This window comes from Nannospalax galili, unplaced genomic scaffold, assembly GCF_000622305.1.
Source record: "Nannospalax galili isolate Female #2095 unplaced genomic scaffold, S.galili_v1.0 scaffold507, whole genome shotgun sequence".
Taxonomy (NCBI): Eukaryota; Metazoa; Chordata; class Mammalia; order Rodentia; family Spalacidae; genus Nannospalax; species Nannospalax galili.
Window position 1 is genome coordinate 658,502 of NW_008356261.1, and position 23,783 is coordinate 682,284.

At 47.4% G+C, this 23,783-nt stretch overlaps 1 protein-coding gene across 3 annotated transcripts in view; it reads left to right on the forward strand.

The window, feature by feature from the left end:
* The first annotated feature begins 7,832 nt into the window (after nt 1-7,832).
* Nucleotides 7,833-23,783, forward strand: part of Phrf1 (PHD and ring finger domains 1) — a 33,468-nt gene continuing 17,517 nt past the window's right edge. The window contains exons 1-6 of one of the 3 annotated variants that reach the window (XM_029556781.1): nt 7,833-8,197; nt 11,540-11,655; nt 12,938-13,135; nt 15,718-15,923; nt 18,942-19,025; nt 20,540-20,667. In XM_029556781.1, the coding sequence (XP_029412641.1) occupies nt 11,562-11,655; nt 12,938-13,135; nt 15,718-15,923; nt 18,942-19,025; nt 20,540-20,667 (710 nt within the window). In that variant the 5' untranslated portion in view covers nt 7,833-8,197; nt 11,540-11,561. The remainder of the gene's footprint in view (nt 8,198-11,539; nt 11,656-12,937; nt 13,136-15,717; nt 15,924-18,941; nt 19,026-20,539; nt 20,668-23,783) is intronic. The other 2 variants (XM_008854395.3, XM_008854394.3) reach the window with 2 other exon arrangements.

The following is a 23,783-nucleotide window of genomic DNA, read 5'->3' on the forward strand; positions in this document are numbered from 1 at the left end:
AATCTTATGAAAGGAATATTGACAACTGATTGCTGCTAGATGAGGAACAGCTGACCTTCCTAAAACAAATACCTCTAGATAGGCTAACTGGATTCACCAGATGGACAAGTAGAGGGGAATGGCTGGGGGTGCCGACAACACAGGGGAGAGTAGGGATAACAGAGTATAAGGGCTCTAGTGGGGGGAGGGAGGCTATGGGAGGGTTCCATCTGGGAAATGGGTGTATAGTTGCATAAAATGGTTTGGGATGTTCTATGTGATATACACACATGGAAAAAAAATCAACAAAAAAACGTATTATATTTGAGGAGGAAGCATGAAAGTTTACGTCATGTTAATTAGTAGAGGTGATGAACATTACCATTGAAATCTACCCGATGACTTTATAGACATACACAGGTGCCAAGGATCCAAGTGCAAATGATTATGACTAGTAATAATTAGATGCATACAGGTTAGAGACATATGTGCCAACATCTCAGTATTAGTAGCAGAAACAATGTCTTTCTGTAAGAAACAGTGTATCTTAGAATGAAATGGAGATTTTTTTTTTTGTCTTTTTGAGACAGGGTCTCCCTGTAGCCCCAGCTGTCCTGGAACTCACTATGTAGACCAGGCTGGCCTTGAGGTCACAGAGATCTGCCTGCCTCTGCCTCCTGAGTGCTGGGATTAAAGGCGTGTGCCACCACGCCCAGCCTTGAAGATCTTTTTTGAGGGTTAAAAACTCATTTGATTTTATGTCTTACAGGACTTATATTGAGTTCAATATTGTATAACTGTATTGATTCAACAGTGAACCTAGAAATTTATAGCCACTTTTGAAGGAGATGTGTCTTTGCTCTGGAAACTGTTATTGGGCATGTTAAAGCTATAATGATATGCTTCTCCTAAAAAAAATAAAAAATAATATTTAAAAATGTAGGAAACAGCAAAAAACAAAAAGTACATTTGAAAATAAGATATCTTGCTGGGCGTGGTGGTACATGCCTTTAATCCCAGCACTCGGGAGGCAGAGGCAGGCAGATCTCTGTGAGTTCAAGGCCAGCCTGGTCTGGTCTACATAGTGAGTTCCAGGACAGCTGGGGCTACATGGAAACCCTGTCTCAACAAGACCAAAAAAAAAAAAAAAAAAGAGAGAGAGAATAAGATATCTCCTACTTCTGATTTTGTAATTTGAGGTTTTTGATCTGCAGTTCACACGGGAGTTGAATTCATTAAAGAAACAAAGCATCATTAATTTCATGGAAAAAATAAAAGAACATCACACCCAACCAAAGGAAGGATTTTTAAGTGAGACCATCAAGAATTAACTGGGAGGCACTAATTCCAATGGCAGATAGGTGATCATGAAGAGGATAAGACACAGAAGAAAGTCCATGAGAAAGCATGATGCTGCCATGGGTAAAGAAAGCCTGGAGCCCCCACTAGGAAAGGCAGGAAGGAGTCTCCCCAGACCTCTGCAGAGAGGATGACCCTGTCAGCCTTGAACTCTGACATCTGGTATCCAGGACTATGAAAGAATGAATTCTATTTCTATTGCTTTAAGCCACCAGTTTGTGGTCAGAGGACACTCAAAACAACTGCTTTGCTAGGTTTGAGAAGGTGGTCTTTTGTCTGTCCCTCTATCAGCTCTGGAATTCCTGTTTTTAAATTTTATTTATACTTTTATTTTATGTGTGTGTATTGCCTGCATGTATGTATGTATGTATGTATGTATGTATGTACCTGTGTTATGCAATGCCTGAGGAGGACAAAAGAGGGTGTCAGATCCCCTGGAACTGGAGTCATGGACAGCCGTTTGTTGCCATGTGGGTGCTCTGGAAGAACAACCAGTGTTCTTAACTGCTGAACCATCTCATCTCCCTAGCCCCAGCTCTGGGAGTTTCAATCCCTTTGTTCTCACCCAGTTCACCCCCACTACTTCTCCTGCTTCACCTTCCTTTGAGCATCCACCTTACTGTGATCTCCTTACTACTAGGGATTGGGGTGGGGCAGAGGGCAATGCCTAAGCTCAGTGTTTACCCAGCTCTCAGTTACACACAAACCTGCAGGAGAAGGGGCTGGACGTTCTGGGAGAGGCTGGTTTGAGGCCACTAAAACAGAGGGAACCCCTAGTCTAGTTCCATCCTCTATGCATGCCAGGAGCATGCATACCATTTTTGTGTCTGTTCATGCATGAGGCAGGAACAGTGTGTTTTAGCACACATTCAAAATCCAGCAAGTACCTCCTGGTACAGATGTCTAGGAGCAGGTTGCACACTAGTCAGGAGCATGTGAGAGGTAGCCCAACCCAACAGCACACATGAGGGGTGATAGAACTGATGTGGGGGGTTGTATATGAGAGTTGTCTGTGCTGGTCATCAATGTGGGGAGGCAGGTAAGGAGTCATTTTATATCAGCAGATGGAGGGCAGGAGGATCAGGAGTTCAAAACTAGTCTTGGCTACATAGTGAGTTTGAAAGCAGCCTGGACTACATGAGACCCTGTCTCAGAATAAAGAGGAGGACCTCTGTGAGTTCAAGGCCAGCCTGGTCTACATAGTGAGTTTGAAAGCAGCCTGGACTACATGAGACCCTGTCTCAGAATAAAGAGGAGGACCTCTGTGAGTTCAAGGCCAGCCTGGTCTACATAGTGAGTTTGAAAGCAGCCTGGACTACATGAGACCCTGTCTCAGAATAAAGAGGAGGACCTCTGTGAGTTCAAGGCCAGCCTGGTCTACATAGTGAGTTTGAAGCCAGCCAGGGCTATCTAAGTTGCCTTTGTGATGTTTTATCACAGCAAAGGAAAGGAACTAAAAGTGTCTCGTTTGGCCTTGGGCAGCTCCCTGTAGGCACCTTTCCTCCTACACTTAAAGATAAGCGTGGGTTGGCATGGCGGGGTAGGTTGTGTACTACCCAAAGATGCTGGCTGGGGAAGAGTTCTTTGTGTCTCATTGCGGCTGCAAGTGTTTATTAGGCCATTTTTTCAGCAGCTCCTCCTCTTGCAAAGGCAGCTCCAGAGGAAAGAAGAGGCTGGCTACTTACTCTTCAAGGGACTCCAGGTTCACCAGAGGCTGATTATCTTTCCCCTTAGGAGCTTTTGTGGGTGTCTATAGGTACCCCTATATCTAATGGTCTTCAGCAGGCACACTATTTTCACAGAGGAACCAGAACATGTAGAGATCAAGCTGCGTGGGAGGAAGAGGTATTTAGTGCAGGGTAAGGGTGTTATCCTAGCCCCATTTACCATGCTGGACCCCAACTGAAGCTCTCTCCCTGTACTCACCCAACCATTCCTCACAACGATCTCAGCCACAGGTATGACCAACATTCACATCTTTTATTTTATTATTATTATATTATTATTATTATTTGTATGAGTGTATTGCCTGCATGGGTTTAAGTGCACCTGTGTTGTGCAATGCCTGCAGAAGTCAGAAGAGGGTGTTGGATCCCCTGGAGCTGGAGTTACAGACAGTTGTTAGCTACTATGTGGGTGCTGGGAATCCAACCTAAGTCCTCTGCAAGAGCAGTCAGTGCTCTTAACCACTGAGCCATCTCTCCAGCCCCAACATTTAAAGAGGAGGACCTCTGTGAGTTCAAGGCCAGCCTGGTCTACATAGTGAGTTTGAAGCCAGCCAGGGCTATCTAAGTTGCCTTTGTGATGTTTTATCACAGCAAAGGAAAGGAACTAAAAGTGTCTCGTTTGGCCTTGGGCAGCTCCCTGTAGGCACCTTTCCTCCTACACTTAAAGATAAGCGTGGGTTGGCATGGCGGGGTAGGTTGTGTACTACCCAAAGATGCTGGCTGGGGAAGAGTTCTTTGTGTCTCATTGCGGCTGCAAGTGTTTATTAGGCCATTTTTTCAGCAGCTCCTCCTCTTGCAAAGGCAGCTCCAGAGGAAAGAAGAGGCTGGCTACTTACTCTTCAAGGGACTCCAGGTTCACCAGAGGCTGATTATCTTTCCCCTTAGGAGCTTTTGTGGGTGTCTATAGGTACCCCTATATCTAATGGTCTTCAGCAGGCACACTATTTTCACAGAGGAACCAGAACATGTAGAGATCAAGCTGCGTGGGAGGAAGAGGTATTTAGTGCAGGGTAAGGGTGTTATCCTAGCCCCATTTACCATGCTGGACCCCAACTGAAGCTCTCTCCCTGTACTCACCCAACCATTCCTCACAACGATCTCAGCCACAGGTATGACCAACATTCACATCTTTTATTTTATTATTATTATATTATTATTATTATTTGTATGAGTGTATTGCCTGCATGGGTTTAAGTGCACCTGTGTTGTGCAATGCCTGCAGAAGTCAGAAGAGGGTGTTGGATCCCCTGGAGCTGGAGTTACAGACAGTTGTTAGCTACTATGTGGGTGCTGGGAATCCAACCTAAGTCCTCTGCAAGAGCAGTCAGTGCTCTTAACCACTGAGCCATCTCTCCAGCCCCAACATTTCCATCTTATAAGCAAAGTACACTAAGGCACAGAGAGGGTGAGAAACTTACCTAAAGCTACACAGCTAATAGTCAAAAGTACCCGAATCCAGGTCCATGGCCTGGGTAACACTCAGACCACCCACGTCATCCTGATCTAACTTGATATGGCCCCTAGAAAGGACTTGTTCCAAGGATCCCCTTTCTGGTACCACACTTTCTTCCTTCCATTCAGCCTGTAGCAATACTGCTGTCTCTTCCACCGTAAACTGAAGAAAACTCATTTGAACGGCTTCTTCTTGGCCACTTATCTCCTTTCCCAGGGACCCTACTGCGAGCAGAGGTTGCTGCTCACTGTGCCTGCCCGTTCTTTTGAGTTCTTCTGTTCTTGGTCAGCCTCTGCCATCTGTCAGTGTTGACATTCGCAGAGCATCAGTAGCCCCATTTTCTTTTTAATTCTAGTTCATTTTTAAAAAGATTTTATTTATATTTAAGTATAGTTTATGTGTGTTTTGCCTGCAGGTTAAATGCACCACATGCATGCAGTGAGGACAGAAGAGGGCACAAGATCCTCTGGAACTGGAGTTACAGATGGTTGTTTGCTGTCATATAGGTAATGGAAATCAAACCCTGTATCCTTTGCAAGAGCAGCAAGTGCTCTTAACTGCTGAACCATCTCTGCAGCGCCATATATTTTTTAAAATTTATGCGTATGCCACATGGCAGGGAGGGCGGTGCCTGCACAGGTCAGAAGACAGTGTTGGATTCCCTAGAGCTGGAGTTACAGGCAGCTGTGAACCACCTGACATGGGTATTAGGAACTGTCAGGTCCTCTGAAAGAGCAGCAAGTGCTCTTAACCACTGAGCCATCTCTCCAGTCCATAGTTGCTTTTCCTAATGTGTTCAGATCCAATTAATTAATTTATTTTAATTTATGTTTATGCATGTGTGCTTGCTTGACTGTATGTGCATCATGTGTATGCAGTACCCACAGAGTCCAAAAGAGGACATCAGAACCCCTGGAACTGGAGTTACAGATGGTTGTAAGTCACTCATTGTAGATGCTGGGAACCAAACCCAGGGCCTCTGCAAGAGCAGCACGTGCTCTTAACCTCTGAGCCATCTCTCTCCAGCACCTCTCACTCACCCCTCGACCCCCATCCTTCCTTTTGAGATAGAATCTCAGGCTGATCCAAGGATAACCTTGAACTTCTGATTCTCCTGCCTCCACCTCTTAAGTGCTGAGATTACAAGCATGAACCACCACACTCTGTTTTTTCAGTGCTAGGGATGAACCCAGGGCTTTGTGCATGCTAGTCAAATACTTTATGAACCAAGTCATATCCACAGCCCACAGGTCTCTTCTTGGTGCATGCGCTTGATTCTCCTCTCCCTGTCTCTCACCTTTAAATTCCTTGGTTCTCCTTTGTAGAATCTAGACTTTTAAAAAGATTTTATTATTATTATTATTTAATATCTTATTTATTACTTTTAAAAACATTTTTATTTTATGTGTATGAGTGTATTGTCTGTATGTATGTAAGTGCACCCATGTCATGCAATGCCACGGAGGTCAGAAGAGGGCTTTGGATTCCCCCAGAACTGAAGTTAAGGACGGGTCGTAGCTACCATGTGGGTGCTGGGAACCGAACCCGAGTCCTCTGCAAGAGCAGTCAGTGCTCTTAACTGCTGAGCCATCTCTCCAGCCCCTATTTATTACTTTTTAATGAGTATAAATGTATTGTCTGCATGAATGTTAAGTGCACCTGTGTCCTGCAATGCCTGAGGAGGTCAGAAGAGGGTGTCAGATCCCCCAGAACTGGAGTTATGGAAGATTGTTAGCTGCCATGTAGGTTCTGGGAATCGAACCCAGGTCCTCTGCAAGAGCAGCTAGTCCTCTTAACCATTAAGCCATCTCTCCACCCTGAATCTGGACTTCTTAATATTGGAGGTCTGAGGTTCAGATGCTGGTCCCACTACCACAGCTTTATCTTTGAGACAGCCTTTGGCACATTGGCTCTCTGAGGATACCCTCAGCCTTCTCCCTCTTGAGTAGGCTCCCATCTTCCCATCCTCACATCCTTCCTCTCCTCTACCCACTCATATCCAGGGGGAAATCCACAGACTCCGTCTTCTATTCCTATCAAGGGCCATCCCTTCCAAGCCATGGTAGTCTCTGGACTACACAATGGCCAGTTAGGTGTAGTGAGCCAGTGCTGTCTCTGCTCGGAACCCAGGTGCCCTCTGCAGCTCCTCAGCCTCTAGGTCTGCCTCTGTTTGGGGGTCTAGTTTTCTACTCAGCATGATGGTCTTCCTCAAAACCTTATTGACCGTCAAGTTCTACCACCGAGCTGCACCTCAATCCCATTGTCTTTTTTTTTAAATGTGTATGCGTGTATTGCCTGCATGTAGGTAAGTGCACCCATGTCCTTCAATGCCCTCGGAGGTCAGAAGAGGCTGTTGGATCCCCTGGGACTGGAATTATGGACAGTTGTTAGCTGCCATGTGGGTGTGGCATTCGAACTCGGGTCTTCTGCAAGAACAACCAGTGGTCTTAACCACTGAGCCATCTCTTCAGCCCCCCATTCTGTCTTTTTAAAAAGTATTTTATGGCTGGGTGTGGTGACGCACGCCTTTAATACTAGCACTGGGGAGGCAGAGGCAGGTGGATCTCTGTGAGTTTGAGGCCAGGCTGGTCTCTACAGCAAATCCAGGCCAGCTGGGGCTACAGGGAGATCCTGTGTCAAAAAGATGAAAAAAAAAAAAGGGCCTCCCTGTAGTCCCAGATGGCCTGGAACTCACTATGTAGACCAGGGTAGCTTTGAATTCACAGAGATCCGCCTGCCTCTGCCTCCCCAGTGCTGGGATTAAAGGCATACGCCACCACACCCAGCTTTTATTTTTATCGTGTGTATGAGGGTATTGCCTGCATGTGTGTAAGTGCACTTGTGTTGTGCAGTGCCCACAGAGGTCAGAAGAAGGCATAGGGTCCCCCGGAATTGGAGTTACGGATGGTTGTTAGCTGCCATGTGGGTGCTGGGAACTGAATTCGGGTCTTCTGCAAGAGCATCCAGAGCTCTTAACTGCTGAGCCATCTCTCCGTCCCTCCCATTACGTCTACCACGTAGTTGAGTTCTCTACAGTGTTCATGATTTACTGTGCCTCCTTTCACCGGGCCGGAGGGAATGGAGGAGACTGCACACACAGGACAGGTCCATCTTGAGCTCTAAGCCTACTCCTGGAAGGAGAATGGGCACCTAAGGGGGACATGCAGAGGATTTCCTCCGGTGCTCCCGCAGCAGACCGCCTCAACGAAACACTGCAGCCAGGAGGTGGCGCTCTGGGGAGGGCGGAGCAGACATGGGCGGAACCAGAAGGGGCGTGGACCATGTGCCACGCCCATTCGCTCCCGGCGGTGGGCGGGGCTTCGGGCTGTACCAACTACTCGGGGAGCGCAGGTGGGCCGGTGTTCTGACTAGGGCTTAGACAGCATCTGTCCTGCAAGACACCAGCTCTCCGGACAGTGCCTCTGCGCTAGCCACTGCTCCGAGGTGGAAGGGCCGTTCCGAAGCCTCGACATCCTCGACAGCGGTGTCTTCCCGGCTCTGGTCTCCGTAGTTCCCACCGACGGGCAAGGCAGAAGGTTCCGGAAGCCGGCCTGGTGCACTTCCGGGTCGGGGCGCGCGCGCGGCAGTAGCGGCGGCGGTGGCGGTCGGGCCTAGTCGTCGTCTCGTTCGGGCGGAGGAGGGAGCGTCCGGGAGCGTCCGGGAGGCGCAAGGATCCCGTGTACGTGCGATGGCCGCTCCGGCCCGGGGTCCCTTTTGCGTCCGGCCGCGTGAGCCGCCGGAGGGTGCCGTGCGCTTTGTGTGCGGCCTTGGGGCGGGCGAGGCCTATGCCGCGCTGGCCGCGGGCCGGGCGCCGGAGGACTCAGACCCGGGGCCCGGCGGGCTGGGCACGGTGCAGGCCACCCCGCCCGGTGCACGAGAAGGGTGTAACTTTGAGCCACCGTGTTCACGCTCCTGGCGGCCCTCGCCCCAGCACTCGGTCTGCACTTACCATCGTGTGGATGGTGTCGCGGTTATCAAATTCCTTACTCGGGTGGCCCTACTGCAGTCTCTGGAGTAGGCTGCCCCTTTGATTGGAGTTTTACAACCATAGCCCGGAGAGGTGAAGTTACTCATCAGCGTCATACCACTGCGGAGTGGCAGAGCAAGCGCTGCTCCTTTAAGCCTTCATGTCTTCTTGTTTGCCCCGTCGTCTCCTCCAGAGTAGAACTCTGCAACAGAAAATAGCAGCCAGTGGTTGGGAGGGCAAGTGGATAGGCTTGAGTTTGAGGTTGCGCTTGGCTTGCAATTCAACATCCTTTCCTTCTCCCCCAAGACCACTCGGTTTTCATTCTTATGAGACTAATGTTGAGTGAAAACAGCAACACTTGGCACTTCTCAGCACTGTACTCTGCCGGTTTGCACAGCGTCCTGGTTGCCTCGTACCATGGTGTCTAGCCCAGCAGAGTACATCATAGGCCTCCTAGCTTGTTGACTTCTATTGAGGTTTATAGTTTTGAGGTCTTAACTATGTCTGGTATGGCATGTGATGAATGAACAATGATAAAGACCCAAACAGAGAAGTTGGAATTGCAGGCTTGCTCAGTGGTCAGGCTGGACTCCCAGGCACAAGACCTCACGCAGTTTTGGTACCATTGGTCTATGCCATTTTGGTGACTTAACAGTTGTAACTATGACTGTGTTAGCTCCTCAGAGTTTCAAAGAACAGATAGCTTTGCTGTTCTGCTTTTTTCCCTAAAACCTCCTAGGAGAGCCCTCCACCTCAGAGCTCTGCCAGCACCAACAGTGGTGGCCAGAGGCCAGGAAGAGCTGTAAGCTTCCTGCAGGAATGGCTTCTTGGACCATTGTCTCCAGCAGATGAGACGGTGTAGCAAGGTGGATATGTTTAAGCTGGAGCTACTGGTGGGACTAGGGACTCTGAAAGCTAGGGGTCTCATTAGCAGTGTCTGATTGGGGATCCTGGGTGGGGGCACTGGCAATCTTAGATCATGATCTTGTTCCTGGGGGCCATAGAGATGGCTCAGTGGTTAAGAGCACTGGCAGCAGTTGCAGAAGACCCAGGTTTGATTCCCAGCACCCACATGGCCGTTAACAACCATCCATTCCAGGGGAATCTTATCTTCATGGGCATTGCATGACACAGGTGTACTTACACACATGCAGGCAACACACACAAGAAATAAGTGATCTTGTTCCCTCTTCCTGGCTGTAGAAGCACCTTTTCAGGTTGCCTGGATTCTGCTCTGGCTCCAGCAGCCATTGGATCATGCTGGTCTAGGAAGTGATGTCACTCAGCCTTAGGCAGAGCTTCTCCCTGTCCTAGAGGGCTGTGCCAGGAGCCTTTGGAAGTTTTTCCATACCAGCAAGTGCAGGCTGCAGAGGCTCTCAGGACTTTATCCACTTGGTCCCCAGGTATGGGGACTCATGGCCAGCCTTATTCTTGAGCTACTATATTTGGTCATCACCCCTTATCATGGCCTCAGTCCCAGGGCAGTAAAGGAGAGGCCAAGAGTCATGTGTTCGTATTTACCACTTTGTGTGTGAAACACTCTGTCAAAGTGAGGATTTGCTCTGGGGTTGTCAGACCTGGGAACAGACTCCAGCTCTGACCTTTTTCCCCTGGGTGGTATTAGGGGTTATGCTTCATTGTTTTTGAAGTTCTGTTGATAAGTTGTGAGAGTGTGTATACTCCCTCCCTAGCTTTGTTTCTTCAGGGCGGGGACTCTGTGTACCTTGTGCTGTACAGTAGGGCATTGAAGCATAGCACTGTCTCTCTTAGTCTGCCTGTCTCTCCCAGAGGTGAGGTTTCAACAGGAGTCTATGGGCAGGACTCCTTTCCAAGTTGCTATATGCATCAAGTACCTTTGAAAGGGGGACCATGGCCAGTTACCACCTTTGAGCATCAGGTGGAGGAAAGGTTAACAGCTTATCCAAATTACTTTTCACTTTGCTGTTATAGGTAGTCGCATCATGTGGCCATTGATGTTCCTCAGGTTAACATACCTTCAGTAGGGCTTGGTGGTCCTGGCCTTGAGGTGGCCTTTGCCCCCTCGGAGAAGGGTTACACCTTTCCCTGTGGCAGTGAGTGCACAGTCCATGTGATCGCTGAGGCTGAGGGAGGCAAACACGCTTGTATTTGTGGGATTCAGGAGCGAGGCTCGCATCTTAACGAGCCCTACTTCTCAGATTCCCTGTGCTGCTTTTTCTGTGGACACTGGGCTGGGTGGGAAGCACATGATGCTGTAGGGTGGGCTGCTGAGTTGTTCATTGTGCCCTTTGAGTTCTGAATGAATTCCTTAAAAGATGTTTTCTCCAGGAATGACTGGGAAGGGAGGTGTGCAGCAGTGATGAAGAAGGGTACTATATAGGGATTGGTTCTTATTTCTGGAACCAAAGATTGAGGATCTGGTCTAGAGGGAGGGTCATGTCTAGTGGCATTTCTGAAGTTGTTTATATAGGAGTTCCACATTGTATTTTATGCAGGCCCAGTAGCCGTCCCCACTGACAGTCAGAAGAGGCATAGCCTATATTGCTCCTTCTGCCTCCCAGCCTGGACAGCACAGGGATACCATAGTCCCCAGGAGGCAAGGCTTCAGGAACCTCTCCTGATGGCAGCCAACTAAGCAGAGGGAAGCCAGTAGGCCAGCATTGGCCAAGAGTGACATGCCCAGTTGGTGGCAGGCAAATGGGCTTCTCATCACCGAAATCCTTGTGGTGACCCATACTCAGTTGAAAAGTGCTGCTCTGCCTCAGCTCACAAGTCTGTTTGGCTCATTTTGGGGGTTGGGACTCCTCAAGAATGCTCGGATGAAAACATTGCTAGTCCTTATGAATTGGGATCCTGCTTTGCTTTTGGTTTTGTAAACAGGAGTCTCTATCTTTTTTTGTATTTGCACACAGCTTTATGGATGGGGTTGTTCTGTGTGTTGTATGTCACAGCTCAAATTTTACACGTATGACAATGCTCATATCTCCAGGGAGGTGACCTGGAGGGATGGCACCTTTCAGAGGAGGCTTTGTAATTAGAGAAGTTTGGAATTAACCTGGCTCTGGTCTCTTTTAGAGCTGACCTCCAATGTGCAGCAATGGATGACGACAGTTTGGATGAGCTTGTGGCCCACAGCCCTGGGCCAAATGGACCTCCAAGAGTCGTCCCCTCAGAACTGGCCAGTGAAGCTGGTAAGCTGTCCACTGCTGGGAGGGTGTCTGCAAAGAGCAGCGCCTGGTACTTTTCTCCAGTTTGCTTGGTCCCCTTGGGAGCCTGAGTGTCAGTTTTTCCTTTAAACCCCTTTAAAAAGTTGATCTTTGATTTTAAATTATAAAAGCATAGTATATTTATTCTTGTTTGTTGTTTTTTGGTTTGTTTTTTTTTTGGTCTTTCTGAGACAGGGTCTCCCTGTAGCCCCAGCTGTCCTGGAACTCACTGTGTAAACCAGGCTGCCCTTGAACCCACAGAGATCCGCCTGCCTCTGTCTCCCTAGTGCTGGGATTAAAGGCATGCGCCACCATGCCCCACTCATTTTTGTTAATTTGCTTTTTTTTTTGTTTTGTCTTGATTCTGAGATCGTGTCTCACTATGTTGTGCAGACTGTCCTTGAACTCCTAGACTCCAGTGAGTCCCTCCACCTCAGCCTCCCAAATAGCTGGTAGGTAGGACCAGAATCATGTGTCATTATTCTTGGTCTTTTTTTCTGTGTAGGGGGGAGGGTTTACTAGGAATGGAACCCAAGGCTTTGTGCAAGCTAGGTAAGACTCTGTTGTTGAGCTTTATTTTTAGCTTCTTAGTCCCCTTCCCTAGCTTTTTAATCAAGGTCTTTCTATGAGCCTAGCCTGGCTTTGAACTGCAATCCTGCCTAAGCCTTCTGAGTATAGGAATTATAGATTTTTTTCTTTTTCTTTGAGACAGAGATTCGTATATTCCAGGTTGGTCTTGAATTTGCTATATAACTAAGGATGACTTTGAACTTCTGATCCTCTTGCCTCCACTTAGCCAATTTTATGTGGTGCTGGGGATCTAAACCCAGGGCTTTGTGCTTGCCAGATACGCATAGTCTACTAACTGAGCTGCATCTCAAGCCACTTAGTGTGTTTTTTGTTATTGTTTTGTTTTTTGGCATCTCAGGCCATCCTCTTTTATTTATTTATTTTTTATTTATTTATTTATTTATTTATTTTTGAGACTGGGTCTCCCTGTATCCCCAGTTGGTCTGGAACTCAGAACAGGCTGGCCTAGATTCTCACAGAGCTCTGCCTCCCTCTGCTACTGCCTCCCAAGTGCTGGGATTAAAGGTGTGTGCCACAATACCTGGCTTACTTTGTCTTATTTTTAATGTAAACAGCACAAATTCAGAGAAAGGAGGCTCATTTTCCCACCATGTGCCCCTGTACCCCAGCACCCCAACCCTGGTAGCCTGGCAGTCCTTTTGACAGGTGGCCTTTAAACACCCCTGTACATTTCCAGCGTGGTCCTGGCTCTCTGCTGCCTGGGTTGTGACACTGCTTCCTGGGGCCTATGTTTTTTCACTTTGTGGTCTAGAAGAAAGTGGCAATGGTCACAGTGGAGACTCTGAAGACTACAGTGGCAGTGAGCATGAAGACAACACAGATGGGGAAGAAACAGAGGGGTTGTCTGAGGAGGAAGACCCAGAAGATAGATCTGGTAAGATTGTTGGCACTGAGTTTCCATGTTGTGAGGAGATGGTCTATGATAAAACATCCACAGCTGTCCACATTGGCTCACACACTCCAGCAGTCACCTGCTACTGGAACAACAGCTCACTTCTGATGTGGTTCTGATGTGAGCTGTAGTGGTCTGATCTCTAGACCTCTTTCTAAGAACACTGAGTAGTACAAGCTGTAGGAGAACATGACTAGTTAGAGTTTCTCACGTGATGGCCAGGGAGGTCTTGGTAGGCCCTGTCCATCTCACAAGGGCCAGCTGCTAGCATCTTCCAGGTGTAGAACAGCTTAGCATGTTCCAAGGGTTATGTGGCCTGGGACCTCCTTCAGGACGTCTGCAAGCTTACGGTGTGACATCATTAGGAAATTCCTGACTCGTGTACACTGGTAGAGGTTTGTCCCTTGGAATTACTACAGAGTTCAAGGAATAGTACCTGAGTGGACAGTTACGCTCTGGGCAACATGTGTGGCCACTCAAATGTGTTCCTCAGTTTCAGTAGCATTAATCTCTTTATATCTTACTTTGAGAGATAAAAGAAGGAGGATTTTGCTGCCTCGTGCTCAGTACCCACTTTACCCAACTCTCCAAATTGTGGCTTTCTATTGCATGCATGGATTGCTTTGAATGGCCAGAGCCTTGCACAGCTGCTCTACCCCAAGACAGCCCTTCTCCAATTGGCTCACCAACCCTGACTCTTCAGTGTTTCACTATTGATGTGCTAGTCTCAGAGACCCTACCATTAGATGTACCTGGCTTCTAGGCCAGCTGCTTGCTGTCCTCTTGGTACTGGCCCTCATGTGTACCTCACTTGGGTATCAAGGGCATTCTTTGGTAACCCAAACAAGAGTTCAATGAGGGAGACTGCTCAAGGCTTTGGCCACTTGCACCTGCCTTTTTTCTACCTTCAGACTGTTAGAGGTCATTCCTAGCATTCAGAGGCATTCTATAGGCACTGTATGGAATTGAGGCAAAGTGAGACAGCTAGTTCCCTGCCTTCAAATTCCATAGGAAGAATCAGATCACTTAGCTCTTAGCTGATCCTGCTGCTAGGGGCCCTTCACCACACAAGAAAGCTAAAGTTGTTATTCTGTTACCCACTTAATGATTTTCAAAATTTTGTGGGCATCCCTTTCATTTTCCCTTGTGCTGTGTGACCACAAACTCAGGATCTAGGAGCAGCGTGTTTATTATTTCCATGTTTCTATGGGTCAGCTGGGTCCCCTGCTCAGGTATCACCAGGTGACTTCACAGTGTCAGCCAGACTGTACTCTCCTTCTGAGCTTGGATCCTCTTCCAGTGTTCTGGCAGATTCCTCATGGTTTGAAGGAATGAAGCCCCATCTTCTAGCTGGCTATTGACAGACCATCCTCAGCCCCTGGGGTCACCCCCCTTCCTTGATTGTGCATGCTAGTACTTTGTGTCTTTCTAGGCTAGCAGGAGCAGCTTCTCTGACCTCTCTCTGCAAACAGCTTGAGAGCCTGTGTGCTTTGAAAGACCTCATCTGTGTAGTAAATACACTCCTGTAATCCTAGCACTTGAGGTATATAGGCAGAAGGATCAGGAATTCAAGGTCATTGTCATCTATATAGCCAGCTTGAGCTATGTGAGACCCTGTCTCAAAAAACAGTCAACAGGGGCTGGCAAGATGACTCAGTGGGTAAAGGTGCTTGCTACCAAGCTCGACAGCCTGAGTTCAGTCCCTGGAACCCACATGATGGAAGGCAAGAACCAACTCCCACAGCTTGTCTTCAGACCCCCACCTCTAATAAACTAATATAAAAAAAAAATTCTTGTAGAAAGAAAGAAAAGAGTTCACCTTTTATGATTGAGCAGAGATTATTCTCCTTTTCCAGATAGCAGCAGGACTCAGGAAGGGCATCCTTGTGCCTTTAGTATCCCTAACCAAAAGGAACACAGTCCTGAGGCCCATGAGAATCTGCTTCTCTGGTATCAGTGACTTGTGTATGGTTTGTCAATGTGAGGGAGGATGTGTTGGATTGAAAGCACTTTCATGCTCTTCTGCTGGCCTGGCCCCTGTCTCGTACTGCTGAGAAATGGACCAGATCTGGTGTAGGCAGTGGCCTAATCTTCTGTCTGCGTCACACAAGCAAGGGGAAGGAGAAACCCAAGAAGGAGGTCTCATCTGGAGGCAGATGTTTGTTATCATTGTGTTGAGAGACATGTATAGCCTGCAAGGGTTGTTATCCCAAGGGGGCATCCTTGGAGAGTCAGTAGTAATCAGCTCCATCTACTCTGAGGCTCAGGTTTGAGGAGCTAGTATGGCTGCTTAGCCAGTATTTCTTTCCCCTTAGCTCAGAGCAACTATGCTCAGAGGCTTCACGTGAGGAGCCAAAGCAGCTGTGGTTAGCAGGGCTCCTCAGAGTGGGCATACTCTGCATGTGGCCTTGCAGGAGATGGGAGGCATGTACTGTGAGGAGCTGGGTTTCTGGCTAGAAGCTAGTTGGTTTCCTGAGTATACTTTGGGTCTGCTCAAGACAGTACTCCTGTCCATGCAACCATTTCTGTATTTTACTAAAGTATAACATTTCCACTTACTCAAGGTTCTGAAGATTCAGAAGATGGAATAGAAACATCAGTGGCAGCAGTGGGTACTCAAGGGAAGCTGGAAACTAGCAGCGCACTCAATTCTGATGATGATGCAGAGAGCTGCCCTATTTGCCTCAATGCATTCAGAGACCAGGCTGTGGGCACTCCAGAGACCTGTGCCCACTATTTCTGCTTGGACTGTATTGTCGAATGGTCTAGGGTGAGTTGGCTTTTCATTGGTCTGTCCCCACCGCTAATGACTGGGCCTGGTTCTCTGCAATAAGACTTATTACAGGGCTGGAACCTGGGTCCTGTGTCCTCAGTACGATCAGCGAGGTTCACTTCCAGAAGGGGGGACCTTGAGTTTCCTGAGGGCTAAGACACAGAAATCCTGAGGCAACCCTACATAGTATGATCAGATTTTGAGTATACTGCAGCTTTTGACATGCTGCTTAGATGCAGATGTGCTGTGAGTATGGTTACTTATTCCCTATAACTTATTCCTGACAGCCAGTAATGAAAGGGGACAAACTTGCAGCATGCTGCCTACCTCACGCTGAGCCTTCAGGAGCATTGCTGTATTGCATCTCCCATCCCTAAAGCTGTGGAAGGGGGTGCACACACATGCAGGTGTGTGTAGGTGCCTGTGTGCACCTGTGCTCACCTGCAGAGGCTAAAAGAGTGTGTCAGGTGTCCTCCTCTATCACTCTACTGTATTCCCTTTAAGATAGACTCTGTAATTGAACCTGAAGTTGGGTGGGTGAGTAGTAAGCCCCCGCAGTCCTGTCTCATCCTCACAGCACTGGTGTTATAGGCACATTATGTGCCCATGCCTAGCTTTTTAGGTGGGTGCTGAGATTCAGCTTGGTTCTCAGGCTTTATAGTAAACGCTCTCACACATTGAGCTATCTCTCCATCCGCTAAAAAGAAACTTTTTATTTAAAAAAATTTCAAAATAGAACCCTCATTGACCGCCTTTCTTATCTGTCCCCACTATGACAGTGTGGTGACAGATGGTACTCCCAAGGTGCCTCTGGGACTCCCTCTTCTGTGTCCCCAGGTAGCTTAGAATGTCCGTAGTTTGTTTTAAGTGGCCACACCTCTGTCAGGGTAGCTTGTGGTGTTGGATAGAGGTTTGCTTTTTTTTTGCCTTTTTGAGACAGGGTCTCCCTGTAGCCCCAGCTGACCTGGAACTCACTATGTAGACCAGGCTGGTCTTGAACTCACAGAGATCCACCTGCCTCTGCCTCCTGAGTCCTGGGATTAAAGGTGTCTGCTGCCCCGCCCAACAAATCAAATTCTTTATGTCTGGTACTTCTTGTCTTTGTTCTGTTGTGTTGTCTGGCCCAGATTAGACTCAGGTTAGGTTATTTTGGTGAGTAAACCCCTAGTTTAAGTTGAAGACTAAGAGCTAGGCATAGTGGTACACACCTGTAATCCCAGCAGAGGCAGAGACAATGGCACGTAGATCTCAGAGTTTGAGGCCAGTCTAGCCTGCATAGCGAGTTCCAGGCCAGCCAGGACTTTGTAGTGAGACCCTTTCCCCCAAAATATAATATAGTATTTAATATAAAATTAAAAATTGAAGAACAAGACAGTTTGTTTGCTGTATATCTAATATTGGTAGGAGAAGGCATTTGGAAATAAGCATATTGGTAAAGTTTTCCACATATGAATTATTGAGGTAGCTGGATTAACCAAGTTAATAAAGATGAAAAGCTGGACCAGTGAGATAGCTTAGTGGTTAAAGGCTCTTGCCACGAGGTGTGACAACCTAAATTCCATCCCCCAGGAACCACATGATGGAAGGAGAAAACTTACTCGCACAAGTTGTCCTCTGACCTCTGCAGGTGCACTGTGGCATCTGTATGCTCGCCCGATCTCTCCCCTCCTCTCCCTGCCCCCTCTAAATCAGTCTTTTAGGCCTCCCCCCCTCCCCTAAATCAGTCTTTTGGGCTGGTGAAATGGCTCAGTGGGTCAAGGTGCTTGCAGCCAAACATGAGGATTTGAGTTCCATCCCCAGAATGCACATGGTGGTGTTAGATTTCTCACAAGTTTTCTGATCTCTACATGAGCACTGTGGCACATGTACCCCTCCTTCCTGACAAAGTAAATAAATAAATGTAAAAAGATGTAAAAATGTAAGTAAAATAAAAGCACATTACTGGACATGTGGTGCACGTCTGTAATTCCCAGCACTTAGGAAGATTGCTTTAAGTTTGAGGGCAGCCTGGGTGACCTAGCAAGTTCTAGGCTAGCCTGGGCTACAGAGTGACACCCTTTTGCAATCTCTTTCCCTGCCAAAAAAGGGTAAGAGAAACACCCTCCGCCCTCCCAGAGTGAAAACAAAAACAGGGAAGAGGCAGCACCTCACACAACCTGTAGTGACAGATGAGCGGTGTTGGTTGGGGAGGTGGCAGTCCTGGGTGGTTCCTGTGTCTTTACATTTATCAGAATTTAGTGATGTACACAGCTAAAGAGGGTATAGTTGTTTGTTTTTTGTTTGTTTGGTCTTTTTGAGACAGGGTCTCCCTAAGCTGACCTAGAATTCTCTATATAGACCAGGCTGCCCTTGAACTCACAGAGATCCTCCTGCCTCTGCCTTCTGAGTACTGGGATTAAAGGTGGGTGAGAGTTTATTGTATACAGTATACTTCAGAAAAGGCAGCTTGAACTGTAAACATGAGAGAGAATAATTTGTAGCATGTATCTGATTAGCAGGCATATACTCAAAACATGCTGGAAATGTCCAAGGTCCCATGGGCAGTTCACAGGGGTTTGAGGGAGAACCCCGGTCAGCAGCAAACAGGTTGAAATGCTGCCCCTCCTGTCCCTCCTCTTCTCTACTTTTCTTCCATACTGTCAGACCACCTGTATGGGAACATGCACCCCGCTGACCTGCCTCCTTTCTCCCTCCATGATGTGGCTCCACAAGGTGGGCCTTTGTTTTCTTTACCACATCCCGGCCTCTTAGCAGAAGACCTGCCACACTGAGGCTTTCAGTAAAGGTAAGCTCAGTGGTAAAAGGAATTTCCAATTTGAGTTTTTGAGGCAGAGTCTTACTGTAGATCAGGTTAGCCTTAAATTAAAAATCCTCCTGTTAATGCTGGGATTACAAGCATGTACCACCACACTCAGCTTGAAATTTTTGATTTCTTAGTAAATTCTTTATTTTGAAGATAGTATAATAAGTAACAGTGATTCTTTGGGATTCTGATGTGGTCTTTATTTCTCACAGAATGCCAACTCCTGTCCAGTTGATCGAACAGTATTTAAATGTATTTGTATTCGAGCTCGACTTGATGGTAAAATTTTAAAGAAGGTAAGTGTAGTCGCTGCCCACCCCTGCTTGCGTCTTCGTGTCAAGGAGCATGCTCTTACAAGGTGACTTGCTTTTCTCAGTGAGGAGGTGTCAATTCAGTGTGACTTAAAAAAGAGTGACTGAAGTGCCCTTGGTGGCCCTGAGCACAGCCCAGGGCTGGTGCTGCCCGTTTGCTCTGGGGTGCTGAGTAGCACGCCTGGTGGAGATGTTGGGGTTCCTGGGCTTCTACTTCCTACATCTTCCCATTGCAGAGCATCACTCTGACCTGTCTCCTTTTTGCTGCGATGGTGGCAGGGGAGCAGAGGCCCCCACGGGCTAGATCTGGGAGGACCTGTTTGGTGATTCACTGTGGGGGCTAGAAGGCAGGGTGTCTCCTCTGTGCTCCCTGCTTGCCTTTGCCCTGTTCTGTTTTCTCCTCCTCCCCTTTCTTTGCGTTCCTGTCCCTCCACTCTCCTTTCACTTCCTCCTCTTCTTTTCCTTCCTTTCTTTCTCATCTCTCTCTCCCTCCTTTTCTCTCTTTTTCCTCCGTTTTTATTTTTTTGAGACAGGGTCTCCCTTGTAGCCCCAGCTGGCCTGAAACCCACTATGTAGACCAGGCTGGCCTTGAACTCACAGAGATCTGCCTGCCTCTGCCTCCTGAGTGTTGGGATTAAAGGAGTGTACCACCATACCTGGCCCTTGTTTTTATTTTTAATTATGTGTATATGTGTATGTCTGTGGGTGGGTATGTGTACATAAATGCAGGTGTTCAAGGAGGCCGGAGGCATTGGCTTCTAGGAATTACAGTTACAGGAGGTTGTATGCCACCTGACATGGTGGCTGCGAATTGAAAACAGGTCCTCTGGAGAGCAACAAGTGCTCATAACTGCTGAGCCACCTCTCCAGCCACTTTTTTTGAAACAGGATTTTATTGTGTAGCCTTGGCTGGCCTAGAACTTGCTATGTAGAGTAGGCTGGCCTCTAATTCATAGAGATCCACCTGCCTCTGCCTCTCAGCAAGTCTCACTATGTGTCAGAGATTGACTTTGAATTCTCAGTTCTCTTGGTCTTCACCTTCTGATCCTTTGGTTGGAGATAGAACCTAGGGCCTCACATGTGTTAGGCAAGTACTCTGCCACTGGGCTAGATCTGCTACATGTTGTATGTTGCCAGGTCGTTCCTGGAGCTTTTGTGACTGTTGCTTTAACGCTGCCCTGTGCTCTTTGCACCCATGTGTATGTTCTGCAACATTGCCTGCAGCGCTTGGTGCCCTTGCGCCATGCAGTGTTCTGCACAGTGACTGGGCCGCAGGCCTCAGGCTGCTCTCTCAGGTGTAGTTCTTGCCTTCTCTTTTCCTCATGTTACCTACAGTGGAGAAGACACAAAGGTCACTCTTAATTCAGGGCTTAGGCCCATGGAGCCCAAGGATAACTTAGGCCAATAGATCAGCCCTGAATTAGATGCATGACATGCTGTAAACTGACCACTCAGATTCTGAGATACATCCAGTAAGTAACCAACAGTTCTGTCTTCAGATTCCAGTGGAAAACACTAGAGCCCGTGAGGATGAGGAGGCTGAGGAGGAGGACCCGACCTTCTGTGAGGTGTGTGGTAGGAGTGACCGTGAGGACCGGCTCCTGCTCTGTGATGGCTGTGATGCTGGGTAAGGGAATTGAGGGGCCTTCTACCCATTGTGCAGGCTGTAGGCTGTGTATGGGGAAAAGGAGTGGGAAATGAGACACCAAGGCCTCCGCTGTGCTATAGAGTCTTAGCAGGACTACGCCTCGTAGGCAGTGGCACTGATGACTTTCCTGGTTCTCGTATCTGTGCTTCTCCAGTGCTGCTCAGTGGCTATGCACTACATCAAGCCTAAGAAAAGATAGCAGGCGGTGGGCAGGTGGCTGAGGATTGCTGTTGAACTTCATCGTCCTGCTGACCTGGGTCCTTTCACTTTTTTTTATTATTATTGTTACTATTTCTTTCATTTTGTGTGTATGAATGTGGGTTTTGTTTTGTTTTGTTTTGTTTGTGTGTGCAAGTGTTTCCGTGTTTGCAGTGCCCCCAGAGGTAAGAAGAGGGTGTCAGATTCCCTGGAATTGGAGTTGTGGGTGGTTGTTAGCCTCCTTGTGGGTTCTGGGACCCAAACTCAGGTCTGTACTCTTAACCACTGAACCATCTCTCCATCCCCCATTTTGATTTTTTTTTTAATATTTTATTTTTATTGTTTTTATTTTATGTGTACGAGTGTATTGCCTGCATGTATGTGAGTGCACCTGTGTCTTGCAATGCCTCAGAAGTCAGAGGAGGGCTTCAGATTCCCCTGGAACTGGAGTTAAGGATGGTTCGTAGCCGCCATATGGGTGCTGGGAATCGAACCCGGGTCCTCTGCAAGAGCAGCCAGTGCTCTTAACTGTTGAGCCATCTCTCCAGCCCCTTTGATTACTTTTTAATTATGTGAATGTATGGCTGTGTGTGGGTATGTGTCCATTAGTGTAGGTGCCCTCAGAAGCTAGAGGCATCAGATTCCCTGGAGCTAGAGTTGCAGGCAGTTGTAAGCCACATGGGTGCTGAGAACTGAACTCTGGTCCTCTGCAAGAATTGTATGAACTCTTTTTTTTTTTTTTTTTTTTTTTCCTTCGGTCTTTTTGAGACAGGGTCTCCCTGTAGCCCCAGCTATCCTGGAACTCAGTATGTGGACCAGGCTGGCCTTGAACTCACAGAGATCTGCCTGCCTCTGCCTCCCGAGTGCTGGGATTAAAGGTGTGCACTGCCACGCCTGGCCCCTTTTACTTTTTGATCTCTGCCCATTCTCTGGATTTGCTTGAAGTTACCCTTCATCCCAGCACTGCAGGAGAGTCAAGGACACGTGCTGTGTATGTGACCTGTCCTCCAGGACTCTGCCAGTGTCCTTCCTTCACTGTTGGTCTTTGGGTTGAGGTGGGTCCCTTTACTTCCTCAACTTCTTGCTGGGTCTTTAGCTATTAGTTAGAAAAGTTTTTCTGGTAAAGAATTGTGGCCACAGAGTTATGGAAATAGTCTCCCTAAAAGGAATCAAAAGGAGCAGCGAGGATATTACATCTGGAGTGTTCCCTGGAGCAGGAAGTAGCAGTTTCAAAGTTTGTGTAGGAGGTCTTTCACTGTCCATGCTGCAGGCTGGGTCTGTGACCAGTCATCACAACTGCTCCACCTGTCACTGGTGGTGTTCTGTCCTACCTCCCACACCTGTGGACAGTCCACTGGTGCAGTGAACATCTGTCTGCCTCCCAGGCTCCTGCAGGTCCTCCTTTCGGTACCTGGACCTGACCTCCTGTCAGTACTCTGTATGGTACAGAGTGGTCTTCTCTTCTTCCTCCTGAAGCTTGTCTAGCTTGAATCCATGTTTTGTCACCATGTATTGAATGCTTCAACCCTACGGATCTTAAATCTTCAAACATCCACTGTGTCCTCCCTCTTGGTGATTTTGGGGTTTTGGTTTTGTTTTGTTTGTTTGTTTGGTTGGGTTTTTTTAAGATAAAGTCTCTGTACAGTTCTAACTGACCTGGAACTGGCTATGTGGACCAGGCTGACCTCAAACTCTAAAGAGATTGCCTCCCTTTGCCTTCCAAGTGGTGGATTTAAAGGCACTCACCACTTGGCTTGTTTGTTTTCAAGACATAGTCTCCCTGTGTTGCCCAGTGTGACCTCTAGTTCCTAGACTGGATCGTGTTTCTGCCATGGCCTCTTGACTGTTGAGATTACAAGTGTGCACCCCCATGAAGCCAGGCTGGCTTCAAACTTACAACAATTATCTATTGCTGGGATTGCAGGTATGAACTACTTCTAACAGTAGTTTTGGGGGATTTTTCCAGTTTCATTAGGATTCTAATTGAAAGTTAAAAATTATAAATCTCGCTGGGCATGGTGGTGCATACCCTTAATTCCAGCACTTGGGAGGCAGAGGCAGGTGGATCTCTGTAAGTTCAAGGCCAGCCTGGTCTACATAGTGAGTTCCAGGACACTTAGGGCTACAGGGAGACCCTGTCTCAAAAAGATTTAAAAAAAAAAATTGTAAATCTCATGTTATGTTAATTTGTGTATTTCACTTAACAGATAAAACAATGCAAACATTAACGTCCTACAATGATAGATCTGAAATATTAAAATTGATGCATATTAGTGATTTTTCATACTTCTAAGCATCTACATACTGTTGACATTTTCATTTTCTCTATTTTCATAGCTGTCTTTCAACTTACAAGTCTTAATTTATCATTCATTTTTTTCTAAAGAATTATAATCCTCTTTAAATGTCCGTGTTCCCAGACAGAATATGAGAAAAGATCTTTAAAAATAAGCTGCTGATTGGACCATGTTTCAGTTTAGCTCTGACAAAACAAACAAAACACCTTTTTTATTTACTCAGTATGAGGTACTGATTTTGAAACTTTTAGAGTCCTTGTGAATGGCTTTGGGTAGGAAGAAGTGGAAAACAGGCTGGAAGGAGGACTCTGCAGGCACTTGCCACAGTCACTTTGTGAACCCAGAGCCAGCGCTGGAGATCCGATGGTCCGACACATTGCCATTAGCCGGGTGTGTGTGTGTGTGTGTGTGTGTCTGTGTGTGTCTGTGTGTCTGTGTGACCGATGGTGCCAACACCAAGCTTTTGTTTCCTCAGAACTTGAAGGCTGGAAAAGCCAGTCCAGCTAATTGGTTCTTGGTGAGGCTAGTTCTCATTTATGCTGTCTCATGAGGACATCTGTCCTCTTGGTCAGTTAGTTACTTTTCTGTTGCTTTGATAAA